At 30.9% G+C, this 26,533-nt stretch overlaps 1 protein-coding gene across 1 annotated transcript in view; it reads left to right on the top strand.

Moving 5' to 3' along the window:
• LOC113403514 (solute carrier family 2, facilitated glucose transporter member 8-like) overlaps positions 1-26,533 on the top strand; it is a 34,314-nt gene that overhangs the window by 3,108 nt on the left and 4,673 nt on the right. The window contains exons 2-5 of the mRNA XM_026644097.2: positions 9,494-9,630; positions 17,016-17,245; positions 21,398-21,514; positions 22,160-22,366. Coding sequence (XP_026499882.1) covers positions 9,552-9,630; positions 17,016-17,245; positions 21,398-21,514; positions 22,160-22,366 — 633 coding nt within the window. The 5' untranslated portion in view covers positions 9,494-9,551. The remainder of the gene's footprint in view (positions 1-9,493; positions 9,631-17,015; positions 17,246-21,397; positions 21,515-22,159; positions 22,367-26,533) is intronic.

A 26,533-nucleotide genomic window follows, 5' to 3' on the forward strand; every position in this document is an offset into this window, starting at 1 on the left:
TTAATTTCATCTACTTTTTCACTTTTATTACCTACTTAACAATTTGAAAAAACCTAAATAAAACGAAAGCCCAAATAATATCTCAACAAATTTAAGTGACTAATCCTAAGAAACCAGGTGTAATGAATTAAACCTTTCTGAGAAAAGTCTTTGTACCTTTAATATTTAAGAAAAAAAAAAACAGTTGAGACTACAAGATTACGAAACAGATGTGCCAGTTCATTCGGCATTTAATTCATACAGTAAGGGCGCGATCATGTGTGTGTGTGTGTTTTTAGTGTAAAATATTTATAGAATATGACATAAATCGTAACGAGCCAAAACGAGTGACGTCATTACACGATTATGTTTTCTTAAGTAGACCGCAAGATGTAGTCTAAGGCTATTTTGAGAGTTTTCACGACCTGACGACTAACCTCTAAAATGTGAGCCATTAGTAGTTTCCTATATTGTAACATTAACGCCGTTTTTTTTCTAAATATATTATACACATATTTTTAAGAAAATTTTACTAAAATTATTCAATCTTTACGCTTGTGTAATTACAAATGATCATGTAACTGTGTTGACACACAAGATGAAATAGTCAATTCAAATGTCATTGTTTATTTGTAATCTGTGTGACTGCGTGACCCTTCTTGATGTGCGTGTGAAAGATCTTTCACGCGACATCTCGTCTTCGGGTTAACGATTTTTCGAAATAAAATTAACTATGTTTAAAATAGGGATAAGCAATCATTTACAATGTTTTCTTGTTCCATCACTATATATTAACTCCAGTAAAAGTAATGCAGATAGTTGCGAGTTCAAACCCAGGAAGCTATTGAATTTCCATGTGCTTAATTTATGTTTATAATTCGTTCGTGCTAGGCACTGAAGAAAAACATGGTCAGGAAACCTGCATGTGTCTAATCTCAATGAAATTCTCCCCGTTTTAGCAGCTTTACTTCATTAAAAATGGCTTCCTTGACCGAAATTGGTCTTTGAGAGATAATATTGGCATTAATTTAAAAATAAATATTATACAAGTTTTAAACAAAATGACAGTTAATATTAAAGAAAATTACATAACTTATTTTAAGGGCTTCAATCAATATCTGTACGCGTCACGAGCGCGTGGAATAGTGACAAGAATTCTAACAGCATTTCCCCGTTGAATCGCCATTCCGATTCTCTGGGAAAATTTAACAAGCCTTCCTGCCACGAGATCTAAAATTCTAAAATCGTTTGATTTTAATCTTTATACTACTTTAAATATTTTTTTAACTGCAAACGGCACAAATGCAATAATATAATTAAAAATTTAAAAAAAATTAATATTTAAAGTGAGTACCATAAGCAACCCTTGAAGTATGTTCATTATGAATCTGTGTTATCAGAAATCATAAATAAATAATATTCACTCGATAATTGAATAAATTATGAAAATTTATATCGACAACAATTATGTATATTTGCAAAAATACATATTACGTCAATGTATTCGACATTAATTGCGTAAACAATTAAACCGTAATGATCTTTATTATTTACTAATTAATTCTTAATAGGACAAAGAAAATCCATATTTTATTATCTTATTTTGAAATCGTTGCCAATTTAATAGTTTTTGAATAAAATTCTTCATTTGAGTACTTACGACACAATCCTGGCTCGAAACTTTTGAATTAAGTCTCGTAAACGAATCGTTTCTTGAATATAGTAACTGGACATTAACTAATCGGTATAACTAACGTTGATCAAGCGTCCCTAATACATTCCGCTTTAAAGCTGTCTTCAATAAGACCGCTAGCACAAAATAGGTCATTTGTTACAATTAATTCAATAAATTGTGCCTTAAAATATGAGATATCAACGCAATTTTATATATTCGAAGTCAGTGGTGCCCATGTTTGAATCCGAAATTTTCGTTTTATATTTGCACTGTGCCATCACAGCTCTTTGTACTTAAAATTCGGCTATTAAGGCAAACATTGTCAGGAATCCTGTATGTGTTGGATGAAATTCTGCTACATAGATCAATATATCGAACTATTTCGGCGTTCATTGGAGCGTTTTCCACCATGATATCGTGGAATACGCTCGAAAGCTTCTCATTGAGAGAATAGGAGTCTTTTGATCAGCAATGGTATATTAACAGGCTTATTACTTTTTTTTTTTAAAAAAAATTTTACAATAAATAAAAAAAAATATACCGTAAAATTTTTATTAAATTTCAGATAAGTTTATTTTATATATTTCAAAACTAAATATTAATATGTAAATGTGTAATACGTTCTAGTAAAAAATACAGGTTCAGATTATGTATAACCATAAACTATTAACAACAACATCCATGAAACATCAGGAAATAAGCTCATGTATTCATATTTCTTAAGATACACACATTTGTCGAGCTCTCAACAAACATGGTGCCTTAGTTACTGGGGCACACGCGCGGTTTCCCTTCATAACGGAATTTTTGTATGGAATTTTGCGATTATTCTTGGTAAGATATTTGAGATTAAAAAAAAAAAAAACAAGTATACAACAAGTTAGGTTATAGCTTTATTTTTAATACTGTAAAATGACGATTTTAAAGAGCTTGTAAACTGTACTTGAATAAATATAAATATATTTTTGAATGTTAACAAATTTTTGGTTCACATGATCCGATTTAAGTTGACCAATAGCTGATCATTATAAAAATTAGAATAAATGAACATATTCAAATAAGTACTATTGCGATAAAATATTCCGGAAAAGTCGTTGAAATCCCTTTAAAATATATCCTTAAGAAATTCACATAACAAAAAACAAAATAATATTATATTTATAATTCGAGGTTATTTTTCTAGATTAAAAAAAAACGCAAGACCTACGACAAAATAAAAAATAAATAAAAAATACCCTCAGATATCAGATAGAGCACGCGGAACATTATAGTGAAGGACCAAAAGATAATAAAAATTATCTGTAGTGAGAAACGAGCCGTCTTCTTGTTCGCGTTCTGTGTACCCTTTATTCCATAATCTGAGCGTTTGCCATTTCAATATTATTATTATATTCGAAGTAACATAACTATTACTTTGTAATATTTATGACCTCACATGCGTAACATCGTAAATGTTTTCAACATTTGACAAGTGAGATACGTAATTACGTAGTGAGTTTTTTATGGAATAGCACTCACTGTAGTTCTTCCCGGGTTCCTTCGTAGTTCTACTTAGGGTTATTTTCATTTATTACTAGTACTACTTGTATTAGTTTTTACTGTGACTGAATTATATTATATAGAATGTGAACAGTTTAATAAAATCTCCCAGATATTTTTTTTATTTCTATCATAAGAAAATTTATTTATTTATTTTATTTTTCCAGTTCCGGTTTAAGCGGCACGAGAGAAATAATATCTGAGCTCCCAAGCTGGGTCGCACATGTTGTAGGAAATGGTTAATATTTCTTACGGCGCCAATTTCTATGTGTGATGGTGTCCATTTACCAATGAGTGGTCCATTACCCCGTTTGCTAGCAACATAATAAAAAAAATAAGCAATGCTATTATTATTTATTACAAAGTTATAGAAATTATATAAAAATAACACATTGGTTTTCATACATAATCTTATATACATTTTATAAATATAAAACGAAATTAGTGTGACGACCAACTGTCGAATTTCTTGCCGGTTGTTTTCGGTGGAATCCGCACTCTGGCGGATGACAGTTAAACGTCAAATTGACATAACAAGCTTGATAATTGATGATACAATAGTCAATCAGAGTCAAATTTTATATTGATTTGATTACAATGCACAAGTTTATATGTAGAACTGTGGGTAAATATTTTTTAAAACAAATTATGTAATGTGATTGTATTATTGAATAAATTCATTGAACTACTGACATTTACGCATACTTAATGCTTCAATTCAGTAGACTGTTAAACCATACAATCAACCCAATACAATTGGTGACGACAATAAAACAAGCGCCGCATTACACCGGTCAAAACCGATTTCCGCCGGTTATCAACATTTCACAATGTCAACAAAACAATAATTGAAATTTACTATAACAATTCCCACGATTCTATTAAACGTAATAAAATTATATAATATTCATATTAACGCTATATATTAATTAGGAAAATTAATGAGTATAATTTTATTAGGTATACAAAAAGACTTTAACACTGTTTAACTAATCACTATGAAAGTTGGCACGTATTTTGGAGGATTTTGTGATCCTCGTTGCAACCGCTAAAGGGCACTTCAATGCACTGCAATGCAGCAACTTCTATGGTATAAAAAGAGGTCGAACAACGTCATACAAACAATAAAAATATGTTTATCCTCCAAATAATCATTCCCCTGTATGATTATAACAGTCGCGGTTTTCAATAAAATCGTCTAAAACTCGCAAATAAATAATAAAATGTGTGGGCTTTTCCACGATACAAATTTCATTTATAAATACCTTTAATTGTATTTACTTAAATTTCCAAAACAAACGTGCTTGGGACAGTGTTATATGGGCTATATTCCAATTAGCAGAGAAACACTCATATGCAGACCTATTGGTAATACACAAATGCATTCCCAACGGGTACGTTGAAATCTAATAGTTTAGTAATGAACGAATGTCATTAATTTCATGGAGACTATTCTCCGTGAAATTAATGACATAATGTTTATCTTTTTTAAACGACGAGTGTGACAAAACCTAAACAATATTATTATTTTTATTAAATCAGTGTTTATGTTTGTCATACTTAATTATAAAATCAGGCGGAATCAAGAACAATTCCTAAAAAAATGAACATCACCTTAATCGTAACTAATGGCCAGTACTACTTATTTATATCGATTACGATCCGATTATATTTCGATTCGACTTCGACCGAACAGCAACTGGTTTGCTGTGTTACTAGAATAGGAAAATCGGGTTTCGTATCGATTGCGATAAGGTGACAATTTGTTAGTAAAATTGTCGCTCAGGCATAGAATTTAATGCGAAATTACTTGAAGGAAAAAAATATTAAACGATTTTCGCCCAACATCACTGTTATTCTGGTCTGGTCTGACATCTCAAGTTCGACGTTCAAACACGAATCCCGCCAAAATCAGTCCCGCAGTAGCTGTCCTCTAGACATTACACTTTAGTGTATTAACTAATACTGTAAGGCAATATAAACCAATTTGCACTTTTATTAAATAGGCTTTAATATAATGTAAGTAAGAGGGTAATTTGTAATGAATACTATAGAAGTTATGAGTATATTGTATGAATCATGTCACAATATGATTGATACATTGACTCAATATCCTGCTTTGAATAAATTACACTGCGACTTTAAAGCTATCTCACCACTTTGTAAGCGTCAGAGAAGACATCAGAAAATATAAATATAATATTATATATATATATTTTTTTTTTTTCATCAAACTAAGATTTTAAAATTAAACACTGTTCTAATGGTAAATAAAAAGCAAAAAAAAATCTAATATTCTTGCCATGTTCTTTTCACGTTGTTTTCTTTTAACGTCAAGCACAAAATAATTGTACACAAATAAATAAAGACGTTAACGTTAAAACTTAACGATGTTTACTGGCATTTTAACTCGAGACTGTTGCCTATGTTCTTTAATAAAAAGTCATCACATTGTGACGTATAAGTACGTGACATCGCGAATATTAACAAGATATAAAACGCTTAAAGTCGTCAATCAGACTTATCTCATTGAAATTCTCACGTCTAGTATGGATTGGGTGTAGACAACTCGGAACGCATTGACGTAAGCTGCCAAATTAAGTTGAGAATATTCCGATCATCATATTATCCTTTGTCTTTTACGCAATAATATACATACAGTCCGACGAATTTGATATAATGTATACGCGTTATAATACAATAAACATGTAGATATTTTTAATTTAAGTGGCTATTCAATCAATTTGATCAACCCTCATCTTATCTATATTTTTTATGAATGGCTGTTTAAATATGGATCGTATAGCATATTAAAAAAATAACATTGTATTTCAGAAGTAACAACCTAATAATCGCAGATTAAATTCCCGATTTGAAATGCGACTGGCCTTGTCGATAAGCCGAGAAAAATATCACTGAAGGTTAACAGTGAAGAAATTGAAAAGTGTTTACACCAACGTTACCTATATAATTATACACTATACTTAATATTATAAATGCTAAAGTAACTCCGTCTGTTACTTTTTCGTGGCTGCCAACCACTAAACCACATTTGATGAAATTTTTTTGAAGCTTGAACCCCAAACAAGAACTTAGGATAAATTGCCTAACAATCGATCCCGAAAACGCGACAGAAGCCGCGGGCGACAACTAGTATTGTTATATTTTATATTATGTATATTATTACGGGAACGAACGATCATCTAATCAAATACTATGTTAATTATGCAGCAATTGTTTTTGGAACCGGTTAAAACTGGTTAGGTGAGTTAAATCGAACACTACGATGCGTTTGGTTTACCGCGAAATTACTTTGAAGGAATTATCATAAGACACTCCAAAAGAAATCCTCAAATTCCCCCAGATTATGCGTGACATTGAAAAGTCAGAGATATAAGATTGTCATATGAAAATATCATTTATTTCTTTAAGAGGTCATATAAAAAGCATCGAGTTTATCCCGTCTGACACGCCGCAGACACTTCGATCACGTAACAATAACTATATCATAGTTATCTGTCATTCGTGTATAGTTCGAGATAAGCAAGATTTCACAATTGTTAGTTTAGTTAGATAAATCGTCTCTAGTCAATTTAATAAAATAATTTCCGTAGTCACATTAAATTTATGAACTGATAAATATATTTTTTATCACTTAAAACTAAAATTCAGACTCGGCCCGATGGCAATGAGCTTTGCCATAGACATTATCAATAAGAAATAATTTGCATGAAATCTTAGAAGGGTCGAACTGTGCTTCTGTCGTCAAATATGATGTTTCAATATAAGAAACCTTGAACTAATAAGAATGCAAACGAACTATAACAAACAAACATATTTCGACTTCTTAGTTGGCACACCTTGGGAATGAGATGAGCGCCTCAAGGCGATAACTTTTTTTTTTTTTGTTTTCGTATAAAAACAGTAATTATAAAATATAAAATAAAAAAAATACCGCTGAGTTTCTATCACTGTACTATTTCCATTTCTTTATTTTCTCGATGGCAGTTCTAATTTGATATTTGTAGTGTTGTGACCAAATAAGTAATGATATCGATTGCATATATTTATTATATTTTGAACAAAGACAAATTACTTACAACAAAAACATTCAAATATATTTTTTCAAGAGAGATGGGGATGGAGATGTGGAGAGCTCATCGAGCAACAGTGAAGATTCATCAGATTTTGATTAAAATAAATAAATAAAGATTACCTGTTATAATTATTTCGTTCCACTGTCGAGTACCTACCTACTTATTTTACAAAAGCATCGAAAATTTTAAAGAAGTTAGCATTATCAATCAAGAATTAATACGTGCAACATCTTACAATGAAATATAATATTAGTCAATAAATTTGTACAAAACTATCCGGTAGTAGTTTAGTTTCTTACATTTTGTAAAAAAATATCGGGTCAGTTATCGTGTTACGTTTATCGATATAGTTCCATCCCTATCAGTTTCTCCGACTCTGGTATTACCTTGTACGTGTGTAACATCATATTATATAAAATAATTAATAATGTAAAAAAGACGTTCGTTCAAGTTTTCACGGGAGCTGTCATCGAGAAAATAAAGAAATGGAAATAGTATAAACCAGTGTAACGCTTCCATATTGAAAAAAGCCTTTTGTCTTTGACTATACTACAAAGAGCCTTAAAAAACCCACGGATGCAAAGTGTGTAGAAAAAAAAAAGAATTTAAATTAAATAAAAACGAAAGCTTGTTGAAATGAGTTACTTGCGTAAAATGCACACTAATTACATATACATACGTATGTACGTTATCGATGGAGGGATCTAAGAGGTTATATCACGTGCTATTAGACTACTAAAACATTGACGACCGTTAATTTCATGTAGTATTTTTTTTATATTAAAAAAGATAATAAGATTTGAATAATACATACTAAGACGTGTCTCGATAAGTTTCTGCTAACTGATAATTAATTTATAACGAAAAATTGGTAATTTGTGTTTATAAAAAGCGGGTTAAATGAATATAATAGATATTCACACATTTGTTTCGTCGTTACGTAAGACTTTATATTAAATATAACTAAAAAAAAAACAACGCAAAAAAACTCGGCCACGCTAAATTGTAATTTTTTTTTTTTGCAACAATTCACATTTGAAATTTGAACCTCATTGTCATCTTAATTCAATATGCCGTTGGGATAATAATTATAATCTAAGGCAAGCTTGTTTGAGTCACGTGACATTTCAAGTTTCTATTAAAACTGTTACCTAATTCAAAAATAGTTTTTTTACAGAATTATTATTCTTTAATTAGTATTAATGACAAATGAAATCCTGAGCAATAATAATTGTCAAGAATGATTACTTTGAAAATGCGTTATGATTTCACTGTGAGTATGTTAATGTAAACAAAGACATAATTATGAGCGTCATGACTATAAAATTAAATCTATATCAATATTATGATATAAAATAAAGTATGTGTTCGTGTTGCCATTTAAAAATGGTAGATTTATCACTTGATATCACTATTGTATTTGAATTTAAATAGGATTGCATTCACAATCTTCGGTTAAGGTTTAAATACTATCTACTGGGCCATCTTGACTCCTTAGCTTATAAAAATAAAACAAAATACAATATTTTGTCAGTGGAAATGAAAAAAGGCTTAAGTACTTTTGGTTAATGAGCTTTACTAACTTTATTTTAGATCCCATTTCGCAAAAGTACTATTTTGGCGCTTTAGCCTTTCTTGTATGTAATGTTGTCCTATATATATATATTAATTTTTTATTTTATATATTATTGCTTAATTTATCGTACAGTGTGACTAATTATTTTGTTTATTTTTAGTGTGTGATCTGAAATATTAATTTGTCTATATTTGTTAACTATTTAATTTATCTGTAAAAAAATACATAATATGAATATATGAGTAAAAGTAAATAAATGATTATTATTATTATAAATATACTGGCGACCTAGGAGTGAACCGGAACCAGTATGGTGATGGTCTAGTGCTTATCACGAAAACTAGGCGTGATATAAATGCGAATTCATTATGTATGAGTAATTTGTGCACCAAAGCTTTAGTTTTGTTTGATAAAGATTAAAATTTTAAACTAAAAAATTATTGATAAAATGTCAACTATTGAAGGTATCTTGTATAGGTCTATAATTAATGTTTGTGTTGTTTTAAGTGACAGGGGTCGGCTTTTAGACTTTTTACATCGCCTTACACGTATCTTATCTTCATTGTTAAATTTAGGTTTATTATTTTACAAGTATTAAAAAAATATTTACCTAATTATTTTTTACAGGTTCGACAGACTCTAAGATGAGTCATTAAAATATACAATTAACAAGCACAGTTGCAATATGCTTCATCTGCCGCAGCAATGGTTCGCGCGCATCCAACATGGCGGCATCGCCAATCAATTCTTCATGGCCCTCATGGGTGAGACCGCCTTTATATTATTATTTATTTTCTCTGAAATCCTTTAGTTTAAATTATGATGTAAAGTTTATTTACTTGAGTTTTATGCAAAATCGTTTAGGTAGGTACCACCCACTCATCACAAATTCACCGCCAAAAAGCAATCCTTAGTAATGTTCTAGTTTGAAGGGTCAGTGAGCCAGTGTAATTACAGGCACAAGGGACATAACTTAGTTCCCAAAATTGGTGGCGCATTGGCCGTAAAAGGAATGGTTCATATTTTTTTTAGTTCAGCGCCAATGTCTATGTGCCACTTTAACATTAAACGTTTTACTTGTAACCGTGTTTGCATATACCTACTTGTTAATGTTTATATAGTTTTTTTGCAGCAAATCATTATCTATGTACTAATTCGTAGACTGTTAAGTATATAATAATGTATATAATTATAGTGTGAGGCTGTGGAGACGTGATTGAGTTACAAAAATAAAAACTTCAAACTTAACATTCAAATGTCGGGTAGGTACTGCTCTGGTGCGTAACTCGTAGCGTGATGTTATAATATACTCTATAGACTGGCTTTTAGGGAGCTCCAAAAGGGAGATTAGTAAAAAAAACACCACAATTCTAACGAGTAAGCAAGTTAAATATAGTATAGTAAAATTAAAGTACAGTTATTGTATTTTACTGTATTTTCTTTATGTTGTTAAAATAATAGAATTTGTCTCACAATAGAAACAAATGCAACGAGTGTTTACTCTTTGCGGTAGTTAAGCACAATAATGTACATATTTAAATACATGTAGCAAAAAATATTATCCTCTTTATAATGTAAATAAAAATTCCTCACGAGACAAACCACAATAGTAAAAGCTATGCAAAAATGTATATAATGTAGTCGTATCTACATATAAATAATTATGACTTATGCTCACACTCAATACCAAAGCACATATAAGTATCTTTTATGGGTTCCAACGAGCCACTGCTATTTCAAATTTGAAAAGAATATTCTTAGCTTGATTAGCATAGTGTTGTGCGCAGTTATCAAACGCCTTTTTATGAAGAGGTCAAAAGAGGCATAGCAATTTTACTACCTGACATGACTACTGTTAAATGTACGAGTAATATTACCACCACTTTCAATGTACTAGGAAATGCTCGGCAGTTGCTGTTATTCCATACGAGTTTGGATGATTTCCTCAACCTGTTATCGTTTATCGCATCAGGAACTGTGAATACAAATTAAACAGTCCCGGATGTCAGCGAGTGACCTTCGCTTAAGATTTCTAAAGTTGGTAGCTTTTGTCCACTAAATTGCAACAATTTACACTTAGAAATGAGCCAACTTTTTTATCAAAACCAGAACCAATTAGATAAAAGTTTAAAAAAGTCGTCTCCAAGCCGACCTTTGTAAGATCAATTGACAAATGTTTATCTGCTAAGCCAGATAGAAAATATTTAACAATATACAACCCAATATTTAACAGAAAGAAAATACGCGCAACAGTACTTGTGAGAGAAATGAAACCTTTTTGCTTCAGATTTTTTAAAAGTGTAACATCCGCATATATGCACGCTGCAGAAAAACTCTTTCTGTTAAGGATTCAGATGAGATCAGAAATTTCGAATTCAAAGTGATTTTGAAAAAAAAACTAACATCAATTCTATATAGATCACAATTAACTTGACTCTATTATATAAGTTTAATTAAATACTACAGTACTTTTTGACATTAAAAACTAAATTACTAGTTTTAAACACCAACTTGTCAGTAATCTGTACCAGTAATTCTCACTAACTGCATTGATTACGTCGTCATAATTAGTTTGTTTATCGTCCACTTAAAAAAGTTACCAAATTGTTGACTCACTGATTAATGTGTATTAAGTAAATTTTAATTAATATATTACGCATGCATGTGTCATGAATAAACATTACTAATGCCCTTAACATAGAAAGATCATTTAGAAGGTCATTTGCATATATCAAAAAAAGAAAGGGACCTAAAATTGATCCTTGTGAAATGGCTACTTTCAGTACAGACTGTATGTATTCTATTAATGGGAAACTTGTATTTTAGCTTACAGTTCTTAAGACAGTTATTTAATTTAATATTAAATAATATATATTATACGAGTTTGTTTGAAAGCTATTTTCTCTAACAACTCTCCCATAACATCCGTCTCGACATATTCTCTTGCGTCACAAGTAATTTAAACTATATGGCATTGAATGTAAGGTTTATTTTCTTATAATGGGAAATTGTATCTTAAGTAGCAATAAAACTTAAGTAAAGACCAGCAAGTCTATTTTTAGTCAGATCTCTATAAATAGTAAAGCAGGATATTTAATACCATATCTTAAATAATTTTATGATCTAAACTATTAGTTACAGGCTAGATTTTTTTGCTGTCTTATGTTTTTAAGTAGAGATTTTTATATAGCTTTTGAAGTTACATTTCTCACTTAACATTGTGTGATAAAAGCAAACGTGTTGAAATATATAACATCTAGGTATCTTTGTCTTCTTGTATTTTATGTCTATAATATTTTCGTTTCTCATCTCATCCCGCGTCTCCTTCCGCGCCAATATTATTTATCCAAAAAATCTTCGTTTCCTATGGTCCTACCAATAATACCACAGGAAGTTTTGTTCCTGTAATTTATATATCTTTATCCAGAACCCAGGCTACGTCTCAGTCAGTAAGTGATTTAGGTGCGATGAGGTAACAAACAGACAGAGTTACAATTAGAGAAAGAAATATGACAAGAGGAGGAAATAATCGATGAAAATACTACGACCATTATTGCCAATTCAGTAAAGAAACATTTAAAATTTGAGATTTGGTGAAATATATGTTGCGTCATTCCTTTTTGAAGTGTTTTCCATTTAGTTAGAGCCCCCGTTTCGTTTCCAAAATGTTGACTCACTGATGAACGTGTAGCACGTAAATGTTAATTACAATATTTCGCATGCCTATGTGTCGAACAATATTTATACACACATGAAGAATTTAATTGTTGTAAATCGTTGTGAGAAAAAAAAATTTTGATGAAAAAGTTATGCTAGTAAAACTCAGTTCAGCAGATCGATTCTGTGAGAATTGATTTTATAATTATTAAAGTCAATGCATCACCGAAATCAAAGATTTCCTTACGAACTGAGCATTGTGAGTGAACCGAATTAAATTGAATGAGATGAACTAATCAACCTCATAGTAAGCATTGACTTCGTAAATAAGAGTACAAAATATTTTAAAAATACTAATTTCACAGAAAAATAATGTTTGTTTGATCAAATGTTCGTTAATGAATCACGTTCGAAACACAGTATTGGTTATCATGGAATTACAATTACTGATATTACTAAATATTTTTATGCATAATTTCCGTCCAGATGTTAAGCTTTTATGTAGAGATGACAAAAGGGTAACGGCACCAGGCATCTGATACATCGCAAGGCAAGACGTATATCACCGAGATACTCATAAATATTTAATGTTAATTAAGTGTATAATTGAATAATTATAGCAACAGCAATACCAATGTCTTAAGTGATTAGTTGTATGATATAAATAAATAATGAGTTGCATTATAAAATACAGCGAGAATAAATATAATTCTGTGTTTTTAAATATTACAAAAGTATTATTAGATAACATACATAACATAAACAACCTGTAAATTTCCCACTGCTGGGCTAAGGCCTCCTCTCCCTTTTGAGGAGAAGGTATGGAGCATATTCCACCACGCTGCTCCAATGCGGGTTGTTGGAATACACATGTGGCAGAATTTCGTTGAAATTAGACACAAGCAGGTTTCCTCACGATGTTTTCCACCACCGAGCACGAGATGAATTATAAACACAAATTAAGCACATGAAAATTCAGTGGTGCCTGCCTGGGTTTGAACCCGAAATCATCGGTTAAGATGCACGCGTTCTAACCACTGGGCCATCTCGGCTCATTAGATACGAGTACTTTATTTATCTATTTAAATTTGATGTTACAAATTATTGATGTACTTGGTAGGGCTTTGTGCACCCGTTTTAGTAGGTACCTACTCATCACCATAGAGCAATCTTTGATATTGTTGTGTTCCGGTTTGAAAGGTTAGTGACTCATTTTACTTAAAGGCACAAGGGACATAGCTCCTTAGGTTCAAGGTTGGTGGAGCATTGGCGATGTAAAGGATGATTAATATTTCTTAAAACGCCTGTCTATACTCGGTGATGACATCTTCATAAGGTGGCCTATTTATTAAATTAAAAAAAAAATCAGTTCATTCCTGAATTAATTAATTGCTGTTTAAAAATTTTACATATAACTGATTATATTACAGATAAAAAGCGCCGACTTAATATTTATTGATTTCTAGGCTGAATATGTATAAAAAAATAATTGTACTTTACTGACTCAGTAATTAAAATGGTGGAAAAGAGAAACTAATGGGTTTCTTGGCGGTTCTTAGTAGAATCTACTTTCCGAACCGTTGCACCGGCAGTAGCATTACATTTAATTCAACTCTGTAACACAACGATTCAAAAGTGCTCTTATGAGCCTACTTGAATAAATAATATTTTTATATTGACATACAGTCAAAATCTGTTATAACGACATTGGAGGGACTACTCATATTTAGTCGTAAAAACCGGTGATGCTTATTTTTTTATGAAGTGGTATTATTGAATGTGTAGGTCATAGGTTTTAATAGGCAAAATATGTATATTAATGTATGAAATTAAATTATATTTAGTTTATTTCAATCAAAACGTATACGTATCAAGAAAGAACAATATCATTTTCCTGTATGCATAAAATCTGTAATTTTAGTTTGTTTGGAACACTTCTGTCTTGTATACACATTTTGTAATTCACTTTGGAGTTTAATCAGCGTATCGTTATAATGCATGTGGAACTGTTCATTAAAAAGAACAATCTCGCGTAATACACTAACAGCATTGAGGCCATAATTCAAAGTTGCCACTGTAAATTGTTCATCAGTTCGTCTTTTTCTTCTTGAACTTCTCGTATAATATCATCTTCCGTAACCGGTGCACAAATCGCAATAGACCTATCTACATCAATGCACTCGTCTGCTTCAGTAGCAATTGTTTACAATACGACTCAGCTGGTTGTTCTACAGATATCATTCTCCAAAAACATTAGCCAAATGTGGTCGTTTAATGCGGTTTTTCGTAGTAAGCAATGTCGTACAAAGCAATATTTTTGATAAGACAGTTATATTGCATTCAGCCGGGACCTTTGATTTTGGTCAATATAACCGATATTTTGTTCTAAACGATGTCGCCATAAAGGGTTTTAACTGTATATGTATAGTTTGTAAATACATAATAAATACAAGTACGGTGACATAGTATGATACAAATCACTTATATTCTAATTATATTATGTTAAAAACTGATCCCATAATTGTATTCACAAAGTTCACACATGACTCACGGGATCACGACCGCTGTTTGCATGAGGAACTGGTTTCTTACTCATGATCAACTCAGGCGCATCTCGGATCGCGTTCCCTTACATCAGGGATGTCAAACAAGCGGCCCGCACACATGCAACCACCGTGGAATTTTGCGGCCAAATTTTTACGAGTTTAAATATTTGTATATAAATTAATTATAAAATTAAAGCTCGTAATATCCTGCGTCTGCGTTCGCAATAACGCCTACACGATATCAACTCCTGCGCAGGTTTAAATTAAATTAAATTAATCAAATGTATTTATTAAAGGACACATAATAAACGAACGCAGACAATTAAAAACACGCAGAATATAAAAGAACTGAGTATTGTGTGTAGTATTTATTTTATTATTTTGGTAAAGAGACTGTGTTATTATAATGAATCGAATAGAAAACATTAATAAAACTAAATTATAATTTTTATTCTTACAAAAATATTGTTTAATTTGAAAGTATAAAAAAATTAAGTAATATCATACTTTAAGCTATAATTGTAAACAGGAACTTTTTCTTTATATTTACAAGAACTGCTTGAATTGAATGTTATTGAAATGCATAATTCTCGATTCAGGCGTTTAAGTAATTGGTATTTAATATGTTAAAAACAGCCATGCTATCCCTACGTAGTCGGAACGTGCAGCTAACTGCATGTTACTAATAACGTATAAAAATGTACTATTCTGTGTTTCTGTATGTCTCTGTTTATTATTATTAATATAAATAAAGCCTGAACTTAATACAATGACAATATTATAAATAATTTTCATTAATTCACATTAGTCTTTAAGTAAATGTGTCCGCGCAAGTAAAGATTTGAATTAAATTATTAAATGCCCCGTCATTCCAGCTAAATTGTCGTCCCTGCCTTACATTAAATGGAATTTAATACTTAAATTACACTGATTATGAAACTGTCAACGAGATTTTATGAAAAGTATATTTTATATGCTTTTGTGCATTTAACACGCTTAATAAAAGTAAAAAATTGAGTTCGGCTTAATTATAAAGTAAAGTAACATTCGATAAGTACCCCATTGCTGGGTAAATGCTAGCTGGACTTGTGTGACTTTGGAGAAACTTAGAAATTCGTCTTACTCATGTTCATAATTGAAACACAAATTAAGCCCATGGAAATTTAGTGATGCTTAACCGATTGTGAACACATAATTTCACGTGTTATAAACCACTGTGTAAATATCAGCTCAGCACTATTTACAACAATATAAATTTTCATACGGTTTAAAATGAAGTTCTTTTTTTAATTGATTCGTTTTACTAAGTTTTTTTCATGACTAGGGTTTTTTCATGACTAATAATTTAATCGGTTTAGAATTAGTTCGACTTTTTCCATATAAAAGTAATTACGGTCATGTATCTATTAAAGATTTAAAATAAATACAGATTTCTCTGTAAACATTAATGAGATATTACTTTTATTATATCATCGTTTTAGTATATCATACAATGCAAGTTAAAATTATAAAGAGGTATAGTACGAAGCAATTTAAATATCATCGACAAATTAAAAAAAAAACAACCAATTTGGCGAATATACTGGGCTTACAAATAATTACGTTTCCGTAAAGATCATTTTCACATAAAAACATTAATAAAACCTGATAATTTTGAATGAATTACAAGACAATAATAATCTGTTAACGTTAGGTTTTAATCTGTCGAACCTTGATCTAACCTGATCTAACTAGAACCTTTAATTGCTCAACGATTAAATAACAGTTACATGCAACTGAGACAAAACATAATAAATTAACATTTCTAGCATTTTTTAAATTAAAAACATATCAGTTACAGCGACATAGATAAGTATATTAACTAAATAAGTAGTCAAGAAGGTTTTTGAATATGCCTCTTAAAACTAATTTGGTAATATCACTAATGACATAATTATTATTTCTAGTAACCATCCCGGTGCTGAACTTCGGAATGTTAATGGGCTGGCAGTCTCCAATGACGCCTATCCTGCAATCAGAAGACGGACCAGCTCCAGAACCAATCACAGACGAAACGATCTCTTGGATGGCCTCAGTGACCTTCTTCCCACCAATATTCTGCGGTTTCCTAGTAGGTGACCTAGCTGATAGGTGGGGCAGGAAGACCACCACAATGTTGACTTCCTTAATGCTTGTGGTAAGTTAAAATTCTGTTAAAAGTTTAACGTTATATTTTGAAACGTGTTTGTTGTAACTATGTTTTTGTTGTAACATATATACAGGATTGGTACCACCAACTCGTCACAAATTCTACCACCAAACAGCAATACTCAATATTGCCGTGTTCTGGTTTGAAGGTCATGGGAACCAGTGTAACTGCAGTCATAAGGGACATATATATTTATATTTCATTTATATACTATATTTCAAGCCGTTACTATGGGACCACTTATCACCTGGTGGTCCGCTTGCCAGCTGGCAAACCGACTTGACATAAAAAGGTCAATTTTTGTTGGAACTACTTATGCGGCAAATATATACTGTCTAGCTTTGTTCTGTTCGTAGGTTGCGTCGCAGGATTAAAAATTATTTTATTATTTATGGGGTGGTTCATATTTCTTAAAGTGCCAATGTCTTTGGACGTTACAGACCATTTGTCACCAAGTAGCCCATATGCCAGTCTACCCTATGCTATAAAATATGCTTCCATGACTATGTGGTATAAAATATCTGGTCACTATATTTATAGTGAAATATTGCAAATACAAGCAAAGCAAAGCATGCTTAAAAATTACTGTTTTATTATAATGACCTTCGTAACTGTTGAACGGTAGTGAATGGTTCAACATAACGTAACATACGTAACAACATAATATAGCTTCAAATTATATATATATATATATATTTGAAATCAGAAATTAGAGTCAAAGAGTAAAAATTTGTTCCCACCATGTTTCAAAAATTGTGGTCACCTTTTAACCAATGGTTTCCCGTTAGTTTAATTATGTTTAAATGTCATTAAGATTATATTAATCTGTATTTAAGGCAAATCAGATTGGTTTTCTATGTTCTTTGTAAAGCAATGTTTCCTAAACCAGGTAACTTTTTAATCTATGTTAGTTTAATAAGTGTTATTTTTTAATAGCTTACGTACTTTTAACCGATTTTGATAATTGAAAGTGCTAAGTTATCCTGTATGTTTGCGATATGAATGATTTCTACCAATTTTAATGATTCTTTTAGTACATTAAGATACCATTATTGTGAATTGAATTTTGAGTATAATAGTTACTGAGAATCGATATAGTTCGATTGATAAAAAAACTGATAGTATTCATTGTATAAGTTACAAAATGATTATTTCATATTTAACATAAGAAGACACGAATAAATAAAAGATGAAAAATTAAAAAAATCTCGTGGTCTTACCGATGCTCGATGTTCCATTGAAAAAGCTCGAGTATTCTTTGTAACTGTATAAATCGATCGAATTTTACAAGGAATAAGTTAAAATATTGTCAAAAGCGCAGACTGTCTGTTGTTTTTTTTTTTTCAAAACTCCACCGGTTTTGTATAATTAGAATAACTTTTTTAAATTTTGTTTTGTTCTATTTCTGTATCTTTTTTTTAACTTTTGTTAGAACAAAATAATTATATTTCATAAACAGACTCGTAGACATAAATATAAGTTAAAAAAAAAAATGTTTTATCTGTATTGTATCCGTTACAAATAGTTGCCAACGGACCGAGGCTTTAATTTGATCATTATAGAGGCGGTCCCAACCGCTCTCTGCTAGAAAATTGTTACACATAACATTCTAATTATCTAATACTTGACTATCTATCATTTAAGTAATTACAATGTAGTTATTTGCTTGTTATTTCAAAGCTTTATAAATAATCATTAAATAATTAACTTCTTTTAATAAACTTTTTTTTTTCTATTTTTAATCTGTACTTGTAATATTATATATTCACGTCGATTTCTTAGTCACTAAGTTACAAAAAAAAAACGGTTTTTTCATAATGGACTGTCTAAACTTAATCTCTACGAGGCGATTTTTAAAGGCCATTAAAGACTTCTACTCTTTCTAAATGTCGTATTAATGTTGTAATGAGTATATGATACAATCACAGACTAATCATTCAGCAACAGTCATAAATGTTTAGCTAAATCAATCTATGATACTGTGGCTTGAAATATAGAAGATAAAATAATAAAATTATATAAGATTTACAATATGACGTAGGTCGATTGCTTGATTATCTGTTTTTTAACGACGATTATGACGTTTATCGGTATTTTATAATTACTGATTAGATCATAACTCGGGTAGCAGCTTTGTCAACCGTAGCGCAATGAACTGAACGTGGTACAGCTGTTTTATATAATAAATCTGTTTTGTAAAACAACTAAAGGTTTTGTTAAACATCAGGGGGACAATTCTACGAAATTGTAACGGAATTATACGTTCCCGATTCTATTCCGGTCAAATTTCGACTCTTCCTGAAACTAACTGAAGACTAATTCTACTGATTATAGATTCCAAACGAACCGGATCGTTGCGTTTGCATTGTGTAGAATAGGCACTTCGATTCGATTGCTATAAACTGTCAATTTATTAGTAGAATTAATGCCCTGATCCAATCCATCTGCGACACACGTATTGTTACTTACAAAGATTCCAAAGCTTTGTTCGTATTGCATAACATTTAAATAATAAAAAATATATATTTTTCTCTTAACATGAAGCCGGATGTCCTTCTAGCACTGCGGTTTTCGACCACTCAGCAATCGTTTTTAATTGTGTATTATTATATTATGTAATGAATACGTGAATGATTATAATATAAAAAATATACATGCATTTAAACAAATGTCTGCAGCGATATATAATTGCGATTTGGAGATATAACGAAGTGTTAAGGTATTGTCGCTATAAGGACTGACCTAATCTAGGACTGTATTTAGCACATACGCAGGTCATTCAACTGCGCCGAACTTAACCGAAGCGACACAGAATTTTATATCCCCGAAACTTTTCATCAAATTGAACAATTAGACAAATTCAGAACGTGCATACTAGTTATTAAATTTCATACAAAAGATATACATACAAAACTTAATCACAAAAATATGTATAACACAGGGTTTGAGTTAGTTATGATAAACAAACGAATTAAGGGTGGGCACACAAAATGTAATCAGTGTTACGACTTATTCGATATTTAAACGTAAACTTAAAAATCAATATAGAACTTTTTTGCTGATTTGTTTTGTTTTTTTTTTAATTTTTCACTATTGTGTTTTGTAATCATTTTATTCATATGTAATTTCTCATTACAAGTGGACTATGTTCATTAAAGAGTAAATTTATGATCTTTAACTCAAAATTGGACAAGACCAAACTCGTTAGTCCTCCAATGACTATTCAAAGGTGCTCCCAATAGCCTACTGATATTAAAAATCTATTCAAACTATACTGAATAAAGTATATTGTGATTTGATTGATTGATACTAATATTATTTATGATATTAATATTATAAAGAGATAAAATTTGTTTGTCTGTATGTAGGTGACCTTTAGAATTAGTGAACCTATTAAAAAATTTTCACTGCTAGAAAGCTACATTATTTCCTTCATAGGGTATGAATTATACTTGTATCATATAATTTTCTTTATTAATGAATTGCACCCGTCCTAAGTTATAGCATAAAATAATAAATTAAATAAATTTTACAATTATAATATGTTCTCGTTTCAATGACGTTATTTACAGAATAATTTAATGCTCTACAATTCGTATCACCTCGCCGACTGATACTGGGAAACAATAAATATGTATAATTTTATTATTTACATATTATTTTATACTTATTTAATTATTTTTTTTATTGAAAGAAGTTAAACAAAGGCCCTGTATTGCTATTGTTTAGAAGAATTCAGTTAGAAAGTCGTAAAAAGATTTTGATTTAGATGAGATAAAACGTGTCATAAAAAATAATTTGAAATGACATTTAAAAAGAAACTATAACTAAAAAGCAATTAAATGTAATTAAACCTCCTTGCACAATGTATACATTTTTTTTATTTTATTTTTTTTGCTAAACAGTCAGTACCATTCGTTCTTTAAACTTTAACATAAATGAGCACATGTACCAGAAAATTTTTCACTTATAACTAAGAACATAATAAACTTATCGAACAAAATTATTATGAATATCTTAATAAAATAATAACAAAAAAAAAACTGAAAAAAGGGGTATCGTTCTAACATAAAATTCCTAAAGTTAGCGATGTCTAAACATCTGTCTTTGTCTATTTATATAATATAATGTTGTTATCAGATCAGCTGGTCAATCACCCTTTTCTCCCTTCGGCCGTGGGCTCTGATCGCATCCCGCGCTGTCGCAGGCCTAGCATGTGCAGGCTGTTACGTCGTCACGCCATTATATTTAAAAGAGGTAAGTAGTCCAACGTGTTAATCGTCTATAATTACAAAATGAGTTCCTTAAAAGGCTTAATTAAACTAAATGCTTAATATATAAACGCCCGTCACTATTTACTTGACCTAGAACTGTCTTGAACTAATGGTTCTTGATTTACCTGTACGGGTTTTGGCGATAATCAGACCGAAGATATTTAAAATTAAAAAGAATAGTAACAGCCTGTAAACGGCCTCCTTTTCTTTTGAGGAGAAGATTTATTCCTCCACGCTCCTCCAATACCGGTCGGTGGAAACAAATGTGGCAGAATCTCATTCAAATTAGATACATGATACGTTTCCTCGCGACGTTTTCCTTCACCGCCGAGCTTGAGATGAATTATAAATACGAATTACGTCGATATTGGTTTGACATTTGAAATTTATGTAAGCATACACAAAGCATACAATTACATAAACTTAGATGGTTGCATTCATTTGAGACACAAAGATATATCGTGTTTAGAAACTAAACTACGAATTAAGACTCAGTATTTACGGTTGTACAATGTGTAATGATTAAAAAATGGCCGGACACAACAAATCGACTTTCGCATTTGATAGTTGGATGGTCATGGGGAACAGCTATGAATCATCAAATATTAACCATTTTTCTGTAATCCAGGTGGCATCAGACAACATACGCGGAGCGTTGGGCTCGCTCTTCATCCTGTCACAGAACCTCGGCTACCTCGTGGTCTACATCGCTGGTGATTTCTTCTCATTCGCCGCCGTCATGTGGCTGTGCACGGCCATACCCGTATTACACTTGTTCGTGTTCCTTGCTATGCCTGAAACACCAGTATTCCTAGTCAAGCAGGGTAAATTAAAGGTGAGTTGTTTTAGTAACAATTATTTATACATATTAAGAAAATATTATAAGTGCGGAAGAGTATGTTTTTGTTACACATGAAATTGTGCATGGACGTCGTCGAAAATATCTAATCTAATACCTAATATATGACATCCCCCTCTCACGTGGGTGGGAACTAGTTCTACACTATTCGAAAATAGCATATGTACATATAAAACTAAATAGACTATTCTATCCCAACCACAATCGGACCAAAAGTCAAACAAACAACATTTGTCATTCAATTGACGCGATATCATTGGTCGAGCTTGAATAATTATAAATTTGCGAAAAATTACGTTTTGAAAGTCGACGAACGTAAAATTAAAGTGGATATAAGTAGTCGAGTGGAATAGTGTTTTATTATAAATAAAGATATATTAATCAAGAACTTTCAGTAGTGCACAACATTGCAGAGCAAATCGCATACCTAAATATAAGATTTGTTTATCTTCTATAGGGTGTGGAAATAAATACGACGGATGTCAAAATCGGCTATCGGTAGTATGTAATATAGGTACAGTCAGAGTAAGAAAACCTTCGTCAGTTTTCAAATTCATTCCTTTATCAAGTCGTAAACTCTTAGTACATTTTGAAAGTAAAGCATTAAATAGAAAACTGCACATAAAATTAAACTAACATACTATGATAACTACATTCAAAATAGTGTAAATTGCGACGCAATATGTCATACTCAATCGGTAAAGCAGATTATCGCGCATACTGAGCACACGAAAATAGACCTTAAGGTGACGAACCTTTTCTTACGCCGACTGTACTAATAGTTTAAAAAAAACTATGTCTATTGGACTGTCTTATTGGTTGGCTAACCTAAGCCAATGTATATGGCAAACGTATTTAAACCCTAGATCATCCAATCAATAAAAGTTTTTGGTAGGTTAGATAAGAAATTCTTAGCAACAACATGTAGTTTGGAAATTAACAATATTACACTCCCTAAATTGGAAATGAACAATTGATTGATATCCCACAGAGTAACTATGATCATGAGAAGCTGGGGAGTGTTGCTGCATTTGCATATACACATATATAAATGTTAAGTTAGAGGCATGCCATACGCCGTTTACTAAACAGGCTCACTTTTCAAACTGGAACACAATTGCACAATCCGCTATTTAAATATTTATATGCCTGTAGTCTATTACAACCACAAGTAAAAATAAACTAAAAAAATTTCGACATTGAATTAACGCGATACCATTGGTGTCTTCGACCTCGAGATCTTGAATTATGATATTCATAATGGATTCGCAAAAATATTCAAACGTTGTCGGAGCTGTTATCCAAAATTTGGAAGTAAAATTAAAGTGGATATAAGTAGTTCAATGGAAAAGTGTTTTATTATAAATAAAGATATGTTCATGAAGAACTGTTAGTAGTGCACAACATAACCATTACCGAATCGCATGGAATATTTAAAACGAAGGTTTTTTTTTATACATATATTTTTCGATTGGAATAGGCTTTTAATCGATATGTTTATCCCTCTAAAAAAATGGTAACAAACCACAGATTTATCTAATACTATTATCATAAGTGTAATTGCGTATACCTTCGCAAATCTTAGGTACGTGGCAATTTTTCCAGCAAAATTAGAAAACACAAATAGGTTTCAAGATAGATTTAATTTATGAACAGTATATTTTTATTAGGTTGCACTTTAATGTCAGCTTTAATCGCACCGAAACTCACAAAATTCAAAGACATATTTTTGTAACTTTCATAATTTAGGTGTTCGTCTTTAATATACAATGTCGAATTGGTAAAAAGGTACGCAACTACGAGAAATCGTGAGTTATTTTATAATCCTCATCCTTTTTTCTATATCATGATTTGTTTTGATATCGTATTCTCCGAAATAAGCAAGGATACGACTTATTTCTTTGTTTTATTCGAATAACAGGTTTTATATCGTATGAAAAACGATCGATTCGTCGACTTTAAATTATACATGTATAATTTTCATTTTTGTAGTCCATTTGATGTAAAGCCCAACTCGAATCAAAACATCCATCAATATTAAAGCTTTCTTCAACTCCTTGTACAAATTATTTTTAATCAGTAGTAGATGTTGACTGTTTAACAAAAAAGTCATATTTTGGTTTTTAGATTTAATTTACAGGTCATTATTTAATTTTTTCCTTTCATCTAATTAAATTATATCTAAAAATACATCGAATGTAAAGGAAAAAAGCCCAAAAATAAATATTATTCATATCCGTCAACTATATATTTCAGAATATTACTACTTTGCCATAATATTATTACCTAGGTCGTCCCTACTGAGATGTGATTTTTTCTTATAGTTTGTAATATAGTTTGAGGAAATGCGCCACCTTATGCTACGTAGTCACCACTGCCCATATACATTGGCACTTTAAGAAATATCCTAAGATGTTATGTCCCTTGTGCCTGCAAATACACTGGCTCTAATCTACCTATTATTGTTTGCCAGTAGAATGTCTGATGAGAGGGTGGTATGTACCCGTTTTTTTACGGGTAGGGCTTTGTGCAAGCTAATCTACCAAGTTAAAAACTATAATTCTTCGCAACCGTCTTCTGGCGTTTAGAAAATACCTCGCCGTTCCTATGAAATGATTGAAAATATATTTATGTATCCGTATGACAAGAAATAACAATATCCAGTTCCAACATCCGATGGGTTTTACCGAAGTAAAAGTCATTTCTAAGAAACTTCATAAGGAAAAATACCGACAAAATATTCCACATTTTGTATTTTCTTTGCATTGGATTAAACTAATACAAAGTAGGTATGTAGGTTTTTTTTTCATCTGCTACGGCTCAGTAACGAAGATTTTGAGTTCGATTTGTTTGTGGTAAAACAAACGAACCAACTTTATTATCTTGGTGTGCGTGACAATTACGCTTGACACTCGCCAAACGACAAACTACTTTACGCACACCAGGTGCGTGTACGTTACGGCCAAAAGTTGGCCACTATTTTTTCCTAAGCGTTCTCAGCTTTGACATTGTTATTTCTCTAATTTTGGCAAATCTAACGTCTTTCGTATTCAGTATTTGTCACCGTTTTGGAAAGAAATTAAGAAAGCTAATTTTTTATATTAATATTTTTTTCTAAGTGTGACAATATGTTTTTTTTTTATTATCTATATCAGTCTGCAACCTTTGACGATCATTCAACTTTAATTATCTAGAGTTAATTAATTACTATGCAGGCCTTGACCTAATAACATGAGCACACTTCAAATATATGCTTTATACCATAGACAATGTTATACTTTTTAGAGAACAGATAAAAAATATATAAACAAACTCAAAAAAATATATAATTAACGAATCAATTTTGTAATTTTCATAACTATAAGGATTGTTTAATGATATATAATATTTTTTCTACATTAGCTTTTAAAACATTCCATAGATTAAAAATATATTATATTGGTATTTTCGTTTTTTATTTAACTAAATTCTTATTAAGTTGTCAGTTATTATCTTATTATTTGAAATATGTATTTTAGCTCAACATTAAACGGACGCTTAAGATATAAACTATTTAATTCCAATGCTATTGCAAAACTTCCGCAAACTGACAGAACTGGAATATGGCGCTTAAATATGAATGGACTCGTGACCAATGAATGTTTTTTTTTTTATTATATCTAGATATTGACGAAAGTTGATTTAAATCATCCGGTAAAAGTGTAACTCGGTATTATTTAAACCTATAAATGTATAAGATACTAGTTATCGTATTACTTTAAATTTTATGATGATCGGTTGAGTTAAGTAGTTATATTTTTACCTTTCGCATTTGTACCTACTTGTCAGAACACATCGCCTGCATCAACAGCGAGTACGGTACTTAGCGTTGTGGAAAACACTTCTAGATTTCTCCTTAAAAGAGAACTGCCATCAGGCCAGTAGGATATATACCGACTGCCTCAAATTTTGGTTAACTATCAATCGGTATTTTTTCTGTCCAGCGCTGTATTCCTACAAAGGGCCTCGAGAACCACACTATCCCCTTCATTAATTTTTATTCTAATTAAAATTTTAGCAAACATTACACTATCTAAGAAAAACAATTTTAAGGTCGCGTCATAATTGTGTAATTTTGTATGTAATTGATTGACACGGAACTTT

This window comes from Vanessa tameamea, chromosome 25, assembly GCF_037043105.1.
Source record: "Vanessa tameamea isolate UH-Manoa-2023 chromosome 25, ilVanTame1 primary haplotype, whole genome shotgun sequence".
In the NCBI taxonomy this organism is placed as follows: domain Eukaryota; kingdom Metazoa; phylum Arthropoda; class Insecta; order Lepidoptera; family Nymphalidae; genus Vanessa; species Vanessa tameamea.